We start from the raw sequence: 13,296 nt of genomic DNA on the forward strand, positions 1-13,296 counted from the left end.
AAATGTAATTTTGATTGTGATTGTGACTGTGAGTGCCTGAACCAATGAACAAGATGAAAAATCCCAAAGCAGTGCATTGAGGCCCAAAGCAACCCCACAGATAGACGCCAAGTCGTAATGCAGCATTAAAAACAAAAAACAAGCACAATGTCATGATACCATTCGCTCTCGCTCTCTCTTTCGCCCCAATGAAACCAAAAGCAAAATAAATCAGGCTCCCAAGCACACAATCTCTCCCTTGTCTTCCCCTCTCTTCTCCTGTTCCCCGGCCCAAGCACACACACACAGCTCATCCTCTGCTGCAAGTCTCAGGTATATGATTCGCTCCAGCTCCGGGTCTGGCTCCGGGTTCCCCTTCATTCCCTCTCTCTCTGTCTGTCTCTCTTTTTCGGTCTTTTTTTTTTCTTTTTTACAACAGGTCGTCGGAGCCACTAGCAACGCTCTGTTCAATAGCGTGGATAATGTCTCCCTCTGAGAAAACAGGCCCTTGTCCGTCGCATTTGGCCAACCGCTTCATGCGCTCGGCTACTTGGCTGACGTCAACAAGGCCTCGCTTGTACGAAGGGTGGGCCAGGATGAAGTCCCAGGCGGCTCCTGCGGCGAGTAGCCGGTGGCCGTCGTCAGAGGTAACAATCCGGTGTGAGGGGAACTTGTTGTTGTGGCCCTGGAGCACATTGGTGTAGAAGTCGGTAGGCGTGTATGTCATCGGTCCTGTTGTCAGAGGCTCGGGAGAGTGGGAGCCGTTATTCTGATTCATGGCTGACGTAGCCCGGAGAATCTCATTTTCGGTCGACATCCGCTGAAGGTCTCGTCGGAGTCGCTCATTTTCGGTAGCAGCTTCTTTCTGGGCGGCTTCAAGGTTGGCCAGCTTGGACTCGAGATCCTTGACATGTCTTTCTTTTCGTTCGCGGAATGCTCGTTGACTGTAAATGAAAGGCAATGTCAGTATAAGCTATAGCATAGACCCCTTCCTGATGCGAAGGGAAGGAAAAAGAATCAAATAGCGAAAATAATAGAAAAAAATCGCACAGATTCGCCGCCTATGCGGCATTGGTCTGCAAGCCTGGTTTTGCACCCACGAAGAAAAATAATGGCAAAAGAGGAAGGTAGGAGGAGGATTTAGAGTTAGCTACACGCCCCCAGAATTCATCACCCATGGAGCAGATCAATCTACTTTGGTAGTTCCGATACGACTCAAGGAGACAATTCCGGGGAACTGCAGCACGGCAAAGTAGACAAGGCAAATGGTAAGGATTTCGGGACGATGAAGCAATGCGGGGAGCACCTACGCGGCACGGTTCTGGGCTTTTCTCCTCGACTGCGCCGGAGTCAACAGATCCTCGTCTTCGCTGCCGCCGCGGCCTAAGTCGTCGGAGTTGGCCTCAATCTTGGATGCCGATGCGCCATCCAGTCGCATGCTGCCGCTGCTGCCATTGATGCTGCCATTTGTTGACGGAGACTGCGCCAAGTGGTCCGAGACGTGCTGCTGTTGGTCCTGATGCTGCTGCTGTTGCACCGCAGCTCTCGGGTGCTGGCCGAAGACGGGCGGCGACGGCGGGCTTTGGTGGAAGGCCGACTGGTGATGGCTGCCAAAGGACCCCGTGTAGTCAAAAGTATTGAAGTGGTCTGCAAAGTTGTCCTGTAGAAATCAAACAAAGTTCGATTGTGTCAGCATCAGTCAAGCTTTTACATGGCGATTAATCACACAGCCAGACGTGTGGTGATTAGTCTTCCCTCTCGTAATGCTCAAGTAAGGGAGCGCTAAGGCACACAATCTGCGCTTTCGGGAGACGAGGTGGGGGATGCTGGGGGTTCACAAAAACTTACAGGCGGGGAGGTGTTGCTGAAATCGTCCGAGCCATTTGATTGGGAGTGCGAAGGCGTCAGAGGCATAAAAGAGGCCGAGAACGCCTGATGAGGGCCGGCAAAGGGGTACTGGGCTGCGAAATCCATGGTGTTGTTCTTTCTTCTGGGGAATGATGCAGCGACGAGAATATCCAGAGTTGGGTAGGTAATAATGGAGTGGCCGCCTGGCTTTTTTTTTCCTTTTAGTCCTAGGCGTGTACGGAGTTATGTACGGATTATGGTCTTCGCCCGGAATGGGGGACGGGGGGGGGCTGAGGCGAGTTTTTGAGTTGGGCTTTGCCTTTGTCCACTCGACTCGTATATAATACCCTGGGGGCTATGGGTAGTACTGTAAGTGAGAAACTGAAAATGAGAGGGAGAGTGGGCGTTGTTTTTTCCAATTTGGCAGCTTGGGGCCTACGCTCGCGGTGTCCGGGCCCTTTCCCAATGGCACTATCACGCGAGTATCATTAATAAGACTGACAACAAGTCAGCGAGTCTCAGCCAAGCGACAATTCCCGACTCAGAATAAGAGAAAAACTCAGGAGCGAAGACGGCAGAAGGCCAGAGACAACTGCAGCTACGCTGCCTAGCGCTCCCACCGGCGAATCAGACGTCTTAGCCGGAGACTCGGCAGCTTCTTGAGGCCTGAGGGGGGGGGCTTGTCATGCCGCGAAGATGCTAGCACGCATCCAGGTGAAGCCGTGGGGAGACGAGTCCCTATTTTTCCCATTGCTTAGGGATTACCGCGCGGTAGCAGCCACCTGAGACCCCCCGTCCATACTATCTATTGCCTCATGGGTGGGCAGCACAGTGTTTGCTGCTACCTACTGTAGGCAAATGGTCTCTCTCTCGGGCGTCGCGTTTGTGGCGCCAATGTCCAGCGCCGCCTTGGTTCCAAGTGTCCAGCGGCCAGACCGCCACTGTTTTGCGGCCTCTCTGCCTTGATTCCAAGTTTCTTCAGCCCGACCCAGCCGCTGATGCCGCTAAGAATACCAATAACGGCGACAGCTCCAGATGGCTAGGGAGCTATCGAGCGACACAAGGCGTGAGCCATGTGCTGTGTTGGCGGCGAAGAGGGGCGTGGCACAGGGGGTTCCCTAGCGCTTTGAGAGAGACACGGCCTTTGAGTACGGCAGTTGAGCCTAGCAGGGCTTTGATCCGACATAATAAGGGTTGCAGTTCTTGTGGTGCTTGCTGACTTGATGACTCGAAGCCTCTGAGACTTTTGATTTTCGAAGGTTCCTCTCTTTTCTGGAAACAGAACATGGCGGTTCTAGCTGGAAAGTCTGTTTTCTTTGCCTTGGTTCCTAGAGCAATGACATGCCACTCTGATCAAGGTTCTGGCAATGAAGAAGAAGACGACGACGATAATAGTGGCGTGAAGAGTCGGCAGAAGGACAAGGGGTGAGATGCATGAAAATCAAAAAGCCAAGATCCAAGACCAGATTCCAAACACCCAGTCATCGCCGACTGGGTCAAATCCTTCCTCCTTGCAGGTCTATGGATAGAGCCAGTGGGATAGAACCCGAGGCCATCGCTCAAGCTTACTTTTCGGGTAGTCCCAATTTCCGTACATAGGCCGCATACGAACGGGAAATACAATTTCCATCGAATCACCGTTCCCAAAACTCCTAAAACACCGCCCCTTGCGCCCTCCCAAGGTGAGCAGTAGCCTATTCGTTTATAAGTTGGCGGTTGGCGCAGGGCAGTCTCCACGTGCTGATGATCGCTGAGGGCATCGCTCACCACATGCAGCAAGCCAAAGTTCCTTGCGCCTTTGCGCCTCCAAAGGGTAAACATGCCGACTTACAGGTACGCCTCGGCTGTGCCCCCAGTGCGACTATAGCTCGTAGCAATGGTAGGAGCATCATAACAACAGTAGCGATAGAACCATAAAACAAGCTGTTGCCCTGAGATCCATCGTTCCGGACTCCGGAAACCGTAGGGCTGAAGGAAGCTTGGAGGAAGCCTTCGAGGAGGGGCCCTTGTGACTCTTCTGTGTCCTAGATCACAGTTGATTGACTGAGGAGGCAGAATGTTGGCTATTGTCAGCATTGACTAATAGTCGTCTATTCTAAGCTCCCGCACTCCGCGCAGCTGGGACAACCAAGTCTTCAACAGAGCGGGGCCTAGCTTCTAGCAGGCAGATCAGCACCAGGAACGGCATAACATGCATCGATTGCCTGTCTGCCTTCACCAGGAAAGGCATGACATGGATCGCCCAGCCGTGTAGGGCGCCTTGTAAGGGGATAGGACTACGAGTATCCTATCGGCCTTTGCAGGGCGAGTTGAAGTTTGTAGGGGTATTTCGGCCAATACCATCCTGCATAGATTGACTTGCATGGTCGGCATCTTGACCTCTTGAAGGAAGTGGACACCGTAAGACTGCCTCGCGGTGTTGGCCAAAGCAGGCTGGTCCTACGTCGAAGCTTGGTCAAATAAGCCGAGAATCCGCGAAGCAAGAACTGTAGAAGAGGATTGGGGGACTCACGAAGAGACAGTTTGAGGCCGTATGAAAAACATTAAGCCGTCAGTTATCAATATCAAATATCCGATATGGTGTAGTGGCTAACATCGCTCGCTCTCATTAATCGAGCGCCGAGCAGCCCTGGGTTCGATTCCCAGTATCGGAGACATTTATTTTTGCTAGATTCTCAACGTTGCTCTCTTTCGTTGCTTTTTTGCTGTTAAAATCGCGTCGAAGAAGTTGGACTTGTTTGTTAGAGTTAGGAAGATGGGAAGAGGAGACATTACTAGTGTTTTAGATTACAGGGAAGGAAGGAGCTGAATCTCCGAGTGCTTGCAGGACCAAGGTCCCGCTGAAGGACTGATAGTCCAGATCCCTCCACTTAGCCGACTCCATCCCAGCTATGAATTCGAAGAGTTATAGATAGGAAATGACAATAAGCCTATATATATTTTTAGAATGCTATTCTTCTAAGCATATGTCACTCTTGATTCCGATGTATATATAAACCCATAGGTACAGATGCATGAGGTGTCCCCCGGCTCTATTTGACAATGGCTTCAATGTACAGGCAGCAACTGTGAACTACTACCTCGCCGCTATTTCAGTTGCTTTATGCAGAATCTTTTTCTACTATCAATTGCTCTATCTAAAATGGCATCTAGCAAATAATAATTATCCGCAAAACGCCCAGAAAAAATCTATACAAACTCAGGCGGGTGCCCTAATATCACATAATAGCTAACTTCATGCTGAAAAGAAATGGCCATCGTCTGTCGTTCCATCTAGGCTCTCGTCCGTTCAATATTTAAATCCATCATCATATCGCGTTACAAAGTATTGGCTTTTATCCCCTTTTAGTTCTTCTCTATCGTTCCCTATTGTCGCCTCCCTCATGTCGTTATCAACGCATGAGCTATTTTCTTCTTCTTCTTTTTCTTTTATTCTTCTTCTTCTTTTCAAAAGAGGATGGCACCACATTATACAACAAACCCAAGTGGCGAATGTGCTTGGATATGCAAGTGTCTTTCCGCAACACAATGTCTTCTCTTAGTGGCTCTTGATGCCATTGGGCTTCACGACAGCCGCCTCGTGGTGAGGGTGCTTAATAGTCAAGCACCAGATGTCGAGGTAGTCACAGATCGTAACAATGACATCCACGACAAAGCTTCCGTAGACACCGAGAGCAGTGCCGAGCATCAGGAAAACATAGGCAGTCTGGTACACACCATCGCCAAGAGAGCTGGGCCAGCCAACGCCATAGTTGTTCAGCAGGACCGGGCCAATCGAGTCGGCAACGCCAAAGCCAACCAGCACGCCCAAGATGTTCCAGTAGGGGAAGCGCATCTTGGTGAGGTGTGCGGTAATCATCTGCCCGACGCTGTAAGCGTTGACGAGGCCGGCGAACAGGGCAAAGGGAATCAGGTGGTGGTGGAGGATGTTTGGCTGAAGATAGAGGTAGGTAACGATCAGGGCCCAGATGGCGAAAAAGGGTCCAAGGCCGAGAAGGGCGCCTCGTGATCGGTCGCCGCGAGCCCGTCGCGCACGAATAACGTTGACAGACGACTCCACAGTGTTGAGCACCAGGACAATTGTTCCCTGGACCATGTACCACTCGGTGAATGTGAGGTCGTAGATGAATTGGGGAATGCCCAGCGATGCGGGAACACCAATGGCGCCCAGGGCACTCTGTTGCCAGATGTGAGCGCCTCCCATGAAGCCCGTCAGGGCAAAGACAGAGGCAACGATGAGCACGCCCTCAACGGGTCCATTGACGATGCCAAGAGTCAGAGTTTTGGTGTGGTATTCGTCCCAGGTCTGGACGTAGAAGGTGAGGAGAGCTGGCGATTCCAATTAGCATTGTTAGTTATTACTCTTCACCTCGTCTTCCATGCTTGCATGGTTCCCCATATAAGAAGCGGGTGGGACGATGGAGGGGAAGGGGAGACGCAAAAACTGAGGAGGGCCTTACAAGCAAACAAAGTAGCTACCGTCTTCCAGCCCTGGCCCATGTTCTGGGAAGCGGCGAAAATGAGCACCTCCAGAGTCGTGTTCAGGGCATCGACACCGTGATCGAAGAGTTCGCCGAGGGGTCCGGACTGTTTGGTTCGTCGACTGCAGAAATCGCCTCAACATTAGCTCTCTTGATACCATTCGAGCTCCGAGCTCCTCAATTTACACAAAACAACGCGTGGAGACATTAAAGGCATAAGAACTTACGCTTGGGCACCGTCCACAGCGTCAAAGGTCTGGTAGAGCAACAATCCAATGGCCCAGCTGTAGTACACCCAGCTAGGGCAGTCCTGATCCAGCGTGGGGTTGTACCACAACATGGTCAAGAAGTTGAGGACGACAAACGAGAATCCCGTCAAGGTGATAAGATTCGGCGCCATGCTCATTGGGAAGCAGTGGATGACAAAGTTGGTGTAGAAAGGCTTGAGGATATATTTGGACACGAGCGACCGATCCACGGCAGAGTACTTGTACTCTTTCAAGGCCGGGAGGTTGTGCTGCCGCACGTAGACCATCTTGTCCTGCTTATTCCTTCTCGCAGTGCGTGTTGATGTATTTTCCCGGTTCTCGATGCGGTCGCAATGCCTGTCGGAGCGTGTTTTCGTAGGATCTCGTGTCGGTTGGGTGTCAAGATCGTATTGGCTCGGGCCAGAGAATTGGCGTTGTGTGTTTTTTTCCCACGCCAACAAAAAGATCAATCAACACAGAAGGCAAAGAACAGGCCCAGCGCCGTGAATGAGAAGAAGCGAGAGAAGAGAGAGGTTGCGCGAGGAAACGAAACAAGGGCTAGGAATGACCTCCTGTGTCCGGTAGCGTGTCCTTGTTCTTAATTTCCAGGTTAATTTTTAGTATGAAGTAATGGCTGCTACCAGATCGTCGTCACGAGGAATTTTCGGCCGCACAAAAGCGAAGGACTGACATCAACCACAGCCATTTTCGCGCTAGGCCATTTTGGGAGTCCACTGGGAGTTAGCGCAGAGAGCAAGCTGGGAAGCTTACATAACAATCTGTGAATATCTGTTACGCCAGCTCCTTCGACAAATACAAGGAAGGGACAAGCAGCTGATTTGTCTAATGTAAATACACAAAATGAATAATTGCTAGCTTCAGCTAAGATATTCTACTCAGCTATTTTTTTCTACTCTTATAAAAGGACATTATATATTTGACTTGGGTAGGTAGCTGAAGCTTATACTGCTGATGGCCAGTTTTTAATTTTAAGTTAGTATCATGGTGATCTTTTCCGGTGAGCTTAACGGCAGTCTATAAAGAGGAAGAACGTTTCTATTCACCCAATATCATTGTCAAATTTAATAAAATTCCAGCCTATTGAAATTCGTCATTTTCAGCTGAGGCTAGTGATTCTGGTGGCTCAGCTTTTTTTTACAGCTCAAGTATCTTAGCTGAAGCTGACGCTCATCCACTTTGTGTATTCACATTAGACAAATCAGCTGCGCTAATAATACGTGACTATGTCTTGCAGCGTGCAGCAATTTCCGATTAAATCGCAAAAACACTCGTTACAGATAGGGAAGCACAGCCAAGTCATGCTAAATAGCAGTGAAAAACAATCGCCCTTGTAGCACGCATAACAAGGATTGAATGACTCCCCGTCATCCACTCTCTCCAATGGCGAGAATGCAATCGACTGAATACGCAACAATGAAGTTGCCAGCAGATAGAAGCTCATATAGAAGATCTTTGACAAAATATATTACAACAGGCCAATGCTGTCTGGCATGTATAGGCCTGGCAGCATGATCATCTACTACCGGGCAGTGCCTAGGTAGATTTCGCCCTCTATAGCCCCAGGGATGCCATTCACAGCTTCTCCTCCGAAAGACGTGAATCCCGTCTACCATCCCTTCTCTTTCCCATCCTCCCTCCTCATGGATGGGTATTTTGATCTCCTCTTCATGGCAGCCCTTGAAATTCTTCACATCTCGCTCCTCCATCAGCTGAATCTCACCCCTTCTGCGCAATGTGGAAATAGTCCTTTTGTTCCACAATATACCCTTCCCTCCAGCTCAGCAACGACACGCCCCTCATCACCACCTTGTCTCCCCTCACGGTTCCCAGCGCCGTCGACGGCAGTCTCGCCGTCCACTTGACGTCGCACTCCCAAACGGTCAAATCAGGCGTCCCAGTCACGCACCGGGTGACGAATTCCACATTCTCGTTGTACTCGATCAAGTCGGAATAGAATGCTCGAATCCAAGTCTTGTCTACTCCCACCAGCCCAAATACTTTTTTTTTATGAAACATGGTCAGCTTGTCATCTTTGTAATAGTATATAGAAATGCATCAACTGCTTTAGCCCGCCGCTGGTCTTGCGTAAGACAAGACAGACCATAAGCGGCGCGGGGGGGGCAATAAACTCACAATGGGCCGAGAATCTGGCGTCGTCGGCATACAACTCCAGAATAGCTTCCAGATCTAGGCTGTTATAAGTCGACTCCAATATCGCCATGACGCCAGCAGCGGCCGCCATGATGCCTCTGCCACTACCACTACGCAGAGAGGGAGAGAAAGAGGGAGAGATGCTCCTTTTTCGTTTGGGCTGTGGGTGTGTGTTTCGTACCAGTTTAGCTCCCTTGCCACAAAGCGGGAAGTCGTGGTTTCTTTATATCGTCCATGGCATGGGCACCATTCACCTCCATGATCCATGCTCATGACACAATCGCATGCGCTAGAAGCAAATATTACGCAGCAAAATACTCCATAACCCCCATTCTCAACGTACTTTTTTATTTCCCTATTTTGACACTCTGGCCCTATATCTTATCTTAGGCTCGATGCAACCGCATCACATAATTGGGCGCACCTTTGGAATCAATCAAGCTACGCAGCTCTCATTGGCCTGCTGCTGGCCAGATTTCCCCCCCACTCCCGGGCAGCCTGGTTCACGCATCGCTCTGCAAAATGCCATGTTAGCCTTTGTCTTTGGTGAAAGGATATCACGGCTGCGTGAATGGCAATTGTGTTCATTTTTCGTTTTTCTTTCTTCTTCTTTTTTTTTTTCCATCTATAGCCAAAGAAAAAAATTCAAGGCAGATGCAGCTCGCACTCAAATCGACTCAGATATAATGATGTGGCAGACTGTACATGGGAATGGCTAGAATTTAAAAGCAACACGCGCCAGTAGCCGACGTATCGGTGCATCACGATTGGCCTGTCGGCAGCTTTCCGACTCCTCCCTTAGCCCAGCAGCCATCGCCATAAATTAGAAACAAGTGGAGAGAGAATCCCAAATATCGCGACAGCTCTGTGATATATTATTACTACTAATTATTAACGTAACCGGTCTAAAAATTCTTGTTCCAGGATCTCTCTGATATGTATCTAGTTGCTAGGCTAATCAAGTCCCCAGCAGGCGCCTTTGCTCTCGTCTTTGCAAACCGATATTCTATTACTGTTCTATTCATCCAACCGTCCACCTGCCATTACCTCCTAAGCAATAAGCCGACTCTCATGTCTCCCCCTATCAGTTAAGCCATAACGATCTCCCATCTAGTGGTGTTTTTTTCTTTTTCTTTTTCTCTCCAAGTATTCTCCTTCTCGTGCTTCTCTCCTCTTCATGGTTTTGCTCGGTTAAGAACAACTTCCAAGAGTGCGAGATCACTGTAAATCTTGTTCTTAAAAGACTCCGACGGCATATCTTCCACGGATACCTCGTCATTCTCTTCAGAAGTAGAGCTGGTCTTCGAGGGGCGCCCGTCGCCAATTGCACCGTAGACATGCTTCGGCCTCGGTAGATAGGTGGGCTCAACGATAGGCTTTGGAAGTGGATAGGCGTCTCCAAGCAGGCCAGTTGCCGCGTACCATTTGATATGCAACTGTCGAGTTCGCTCTCGTATCTCAGCTTCGGTCAAGCAGGCCGGGCGTCCCATGCACTGAGGGAACATGGGCTCACAAATTGCGTCGTTGTCGTAACTAGACCGAGTTCTGAAGGGAGATGATGATGCGGTGGCCTGTGGCGGAAAAGAGTCAATCGAGTTGAAGTAGGCCTCCCTCTGAGCATTGGAATAGTATGATCCTTCTTCGTCTCCAACTCCATTATCATTGGCTTGATGGGGCCACTCAGATGGCACGCTGGAGTACTGCAGCTCATTAGCATCAAAAGGATCCGTCAAGTCGGAATACGCAGGATAGTATTGCAGATCCTCTCCAGGATGAGCTGGGTATTCAGGAACTTGGTCGAATTGGTTTTGATGAGCGGTTGGCGTGGCATCGAGAACCTTGGAAGACGACGGAGTGAATGATGGAATAAACTCTTCATCTTGTTCAATGTAATCTTTGGTAGTCGTTGGAGTCTTGGTGAGCTTGTACGGCGGGTCAAGTGGAGGATACCTATACTCTTCTTGGGCATAGGCGATGCTATCTCGAGAATCTGTCGGCATACTGTGGAACGCCTTGAACATCGAGTCGAATGTCGAAGGGCGATACTGGCGTTGGCCAGGCGGGCCCGCGGTCAATGGCTTGGGGGCACCAGCGGTTGAGGCGAGACCCATGGATGCCGACATATGGGGATCCGAGTTATCGCTGTGGATAGACGGAGTCGAAAACCGAGATGATGATGCAATGGTACTCTTGTAATCGGCATGTGCTGCAGTTTCGGATATTGCTACTCGAGCACTCTTCCAAGGCGGCCAGAAGCGAGAGGCAGCAGGATCCGAGAAAGTACCATACGGTCGCGATCTGGCATATTCCGGAAAAAGTTCTTGAGAAAATGGTGTATCCAGTCTAGGCGGCATGCTCAATGTGCTGTTCTCTCTTGGCTTTACCCCTCGAAGAAGCACCTTTTGAGCTTTCTTTTGGTTTGGATTTGGGTACGAGGCCAGGTTCTGGAGAGATTTGACAGGCATATTCATAAGGGCACCGGTTATGATGCCGTCATCATCGTCACTGGAGTTTGCGTCGCTCGCGATGCCTTTGCCCTTAACGTCAAACGGAGCAGCGGGCGATTGAAAGCCCGTGGACCACGACATTCCGGGCACTTGATCCTGAGTGTTCACCGGGCTAACAGCGCGATCATAGTTCTGCTGCAGAGGCTCGTAGGAGATTTGCTGATCCGGGGCAGGCTGTGTCTGAGCAAGATCTTCACTCATGGAAAGTGTACGCAACGCATCAGGTGGGTGGCTAGGGAGGGGAGAATGGACGAATTTGAGGTGATCAAATTCAGATGTCGCCTTGAGCAAACGGCCACGGCGAGCAGGAGGCTGGAGCCGCTGAGAAGAGCTGGGATTGTAGATGGTCCCCGCCGTTGTATAGGTATAGGTTGTTTGCAAGGGCGTCGAGACAGGTGTCGAAGGAGATTGGAAAGGCAAAGTCGGGGCAGAAGATTCTTCATCCATGGTTGGATACAGAGTGGTTCCTGTCTTTCTTCTCAATCGGACGGTTGCGACCTGGCGAGAAAGAGTGTGGACTGCGATAAGAATGGAAAACTGCAGGAAGGTTCGTGTCAGCTATGAAGCGAGTCAAGCGAGTAAAATAAAAAGGAAAAGAATATAGAAGGAGACAGAAATGGGCCGTATACGCATCACTCGGAAAGTAACAACACCAAACATGGGAAAGAGGAAGGGAAAATACAAGGAAAGGAGCCAGATATTACAATTCAAAGTCAAGGCCAAAGAGGACAGTCGGATCCAAGCAATGGCTAGATGAATTGATACGTCAAACGGGCACGCGCATGCCAAAAGTGGCGTCTCCAAGATGCGGCCCTTGCGATACTGAAAGTTTTCCCAAGGAATCAACAGTCGCGATCCAGGGCGGCGAAGTGAAAGAAGAAGCTGGCAGTGTGCAGAAAATAAACGAACGGGAGGCGACGATGGAGGAGAAGGAGAAAGAAAGGGTGGAGGGGATAAGGGGAAGATAACGAAGGCGGAGAGGGGCGAACAAGAAAAGTGGCAGAATTCAGATGGGAAAATTGTTGGGGCAAAATCAGTTTGGCAAGCTCCTTCCTTGCGTGTTATCGTAGGTGATAGGATAGGAAAGAAGGAAAGAAGGAAAGAGAGGGGAAAAAAACGCCAATAGGGGCAAAAATGATATGACAGTCTTTGGGATGGCTTACCGTCTTAATGTCCAAGGAAACGAGATTGAGTGACCAAATAATGGTCCAAATGATGGCACAGAAGATGGTAGAAAACATCGTGAAGAAATATTAGGAAAAAAAAAAAGGCTCAGGGCAATGGAAAAACGGGGAGAGGGGCGGTGGCCTCCAAACGAAAAGTGAGGCTGAAGTGAAGTGCAGCTATTAATAGTCGATAAGAGTGGCTACGTGAAGGCCACAAAGGTTATTAGCAAAGTATCAAATTGTACAGCTGCTCTGAGACCCGTTTATAGCTGGTGCGAATGTTGACAGTCAAGCTACTGGTTCATCCCATGTATTTCTTTTTGCCGTGAAGCTATCGTCAGTGACTCGAGGTTCTAAAAGAAGAAAAGAAAGACAAAGCTGGGCTGGCTTCAACCTCTCGATCCCCAATTTATATGCGTAGTAGATGAAGATGACGACGGCTGGCTGACGTGTATGGTGCTGATAACGGTCGATATGACAATAATCGTGGTCCCGGAGTAAAAGTATGCAAGTTTGGCGATGAGTAAATGGACTGTTCTACTATTACATGCATTTTAAATACTGCTCAGGTCTCCGAACCTGTGATTTCGTTTCCTTACATCTCCAATTTCTTTGACGTAGCACAGCATTTGTTCAAACGGGCATGTTTGTTCACTTTATTGTCTTCATCTGTTCGCTATCCTAATAGATGCGTATACTATGTAACATATTCCTTGTCAATTGTGTTTTATTAAAAAAAAAGACAAGAAAACAAAGGCTCAATAAAGTCTTGATACTTTTCAATTCGTTCCTACTATTCCTCCCTGGGTATGGTCAAGATGCGGTTCCCCAATTGTCAGACTTAATAAAAAAAGAAAAAAGGTTTATAAGAGAGAGAGAAAACAAAGCTCCCGCG

At 49.5% G+C, this 13,296-nt stretch overlaps 4 protein-coding genes and 1 non-coding gene across 5 annotated transcripts; 1 reads left to right on the top strand and 4 right to left on the bottom strand.

The window, feature by feature from the left end:
* Positions 1-409: 409 nt before the first annotated feature.
* Positions 410-1,953, bottom strand: TrAtP1_001835 (uncharacterized protein; the record flags this gene model as incomplete). Its single annotated transcript, XM_014085777.2, has 3 exons — positions 410-923; positions 1,290-1,639; positions 1,828-1,953. The coding sequence occupies 3 exons, from the start codon at positions 1,951-1,953 to the stop codon at positions 410-412; spliced, it is 990 nt and encodes a 329-aa protein (XP_013941252.2).
* Positions 1,954-4,398: 2,445 nt separating this feature from the next.
* Positions 4,399-4,481, top strand: TrAtP1_001836. The gene has a single exon. It is a non-coding gene; the product is annotated as a tRNA-Glu (tRNA).
* A 351-nt stretch (positions 4,482-4,832) lies between these two features.
* TrAtP1_001837 (uncharacterized protein) lies at positions 4,833-7,195 on the bottom strand. Its single transcript, XM_014085776.2, has 3 exons — positions 6,536-7,195; positions 6,288-6,430; positions 4,833-6,156 (listed from the first exon to the last, which is right to left on the bottom strand). Exons 1-3 carry the CDS (start codon positions 6,841-6,843, stop codon positions 5,366-5,368), a joined length of 1,242 nt encoding a protein of 413 aa, XP_013941251.2. The 5' UTR covers positions 6,844-7,195; the 3' UTR covers positions 4,833-5,365.
* An 801-nt stretch (positions 7,196-7,996) lies between these two features.
* TrAtP1_001838 (uncharacterized protein) lies at positions 7,997-9,054 on the bottom strand. The gene is made up of 2 exons (XM_014085775.2): positions 8,711-9,054; positions 7,997-8,574 (listed from the first exon to the last, which is right to left on the bottom strand). Exons 1-2 carry the CDS (start codon positions 8,817-8,819, stop codon positions 8,294-8,296), a joined length of 390 nt encoding a protein of 129 aa, XP_013941250.1. The 5' UTR covers positions 8,820-9,054; the 3' UTR covers positions 7,997-8,293.
* A 692-nt stretch (positions 9,055-9,746) lies between these two features.
* TrAtP1_001839 (uncharacterized protein) lies at positions 9,747-12,476 on the bottom strand (the record flags this gene model as incomplete). The annotated part of the gene is made up of 2 exons (XM_014085774.2): positions 9,747-11,772; positions 12,399-12,476. The coding sequence occupies 2 exons, from the start codon at positions 12,474-12,476 to the stop codon at positions 9,904-9,906; spliced, it is 1,947 nt and encodes a 648-aa protein (XP_013941249.2). The 3' UTR covers positions 9,747-9,903.
* Between the last annotated feature and the right edge of the window lie 820 nt (positions 12,477-13,296).

This window comes from Trichoderma atroviride, chromosome 1 (genome assembly GCF_020647795.1).
Source record: "Trichoderma atroviride chromosome 1, complete sequence".
Taxonomy (NCBI): domain Eukaryota; kingdom Fungi; phylum Ascomycota; class Sordariomycetes; order Hypocreales; family Hypocreaceae; genus Trichoderma; species Trichoderma atroviride.

Bases quoted from the DNA above. Each gene is read 5' to 3' on its own strand.
- TrAtP1_001837 (XM_014085776.2), bottom strand. From the start codon at position 6,843: ATGGTCTACGTGCGGCAGCACAACCTCCCGGCCTTGAAAGAGTACAAG. The intron at 6,431-6,535 runs GTAAGTTCTTAT...CGATTTCTGCAG, and splicing joins GCTGTGGACGGTGCCCAAGC to TCGACGAACCAAACAGTCCG. The intron at 6,157-6,287 runs GTAAGGCCCTCC...TGGAATCGCCAG, and splicing joins GGTAGCTACTTTGTTTGCTT to CTCTCCTCACCTTCTACGTC.
- TrAtP1_001838 (XM_014085775.2), bottom strand. From the start codon at position 8,819: ATGGCGGCCGCTGCTGGCGTCATGGCGATATTGGAGTCGACTTATAAC. The intron at 8,575-8,710 runs GTGAGTTTATTG...ATAAAAAAAAAG, and splicing joins CGCCAGATTCTCGGCCCATT to TATTTGGGCTGGTGGGAGTA.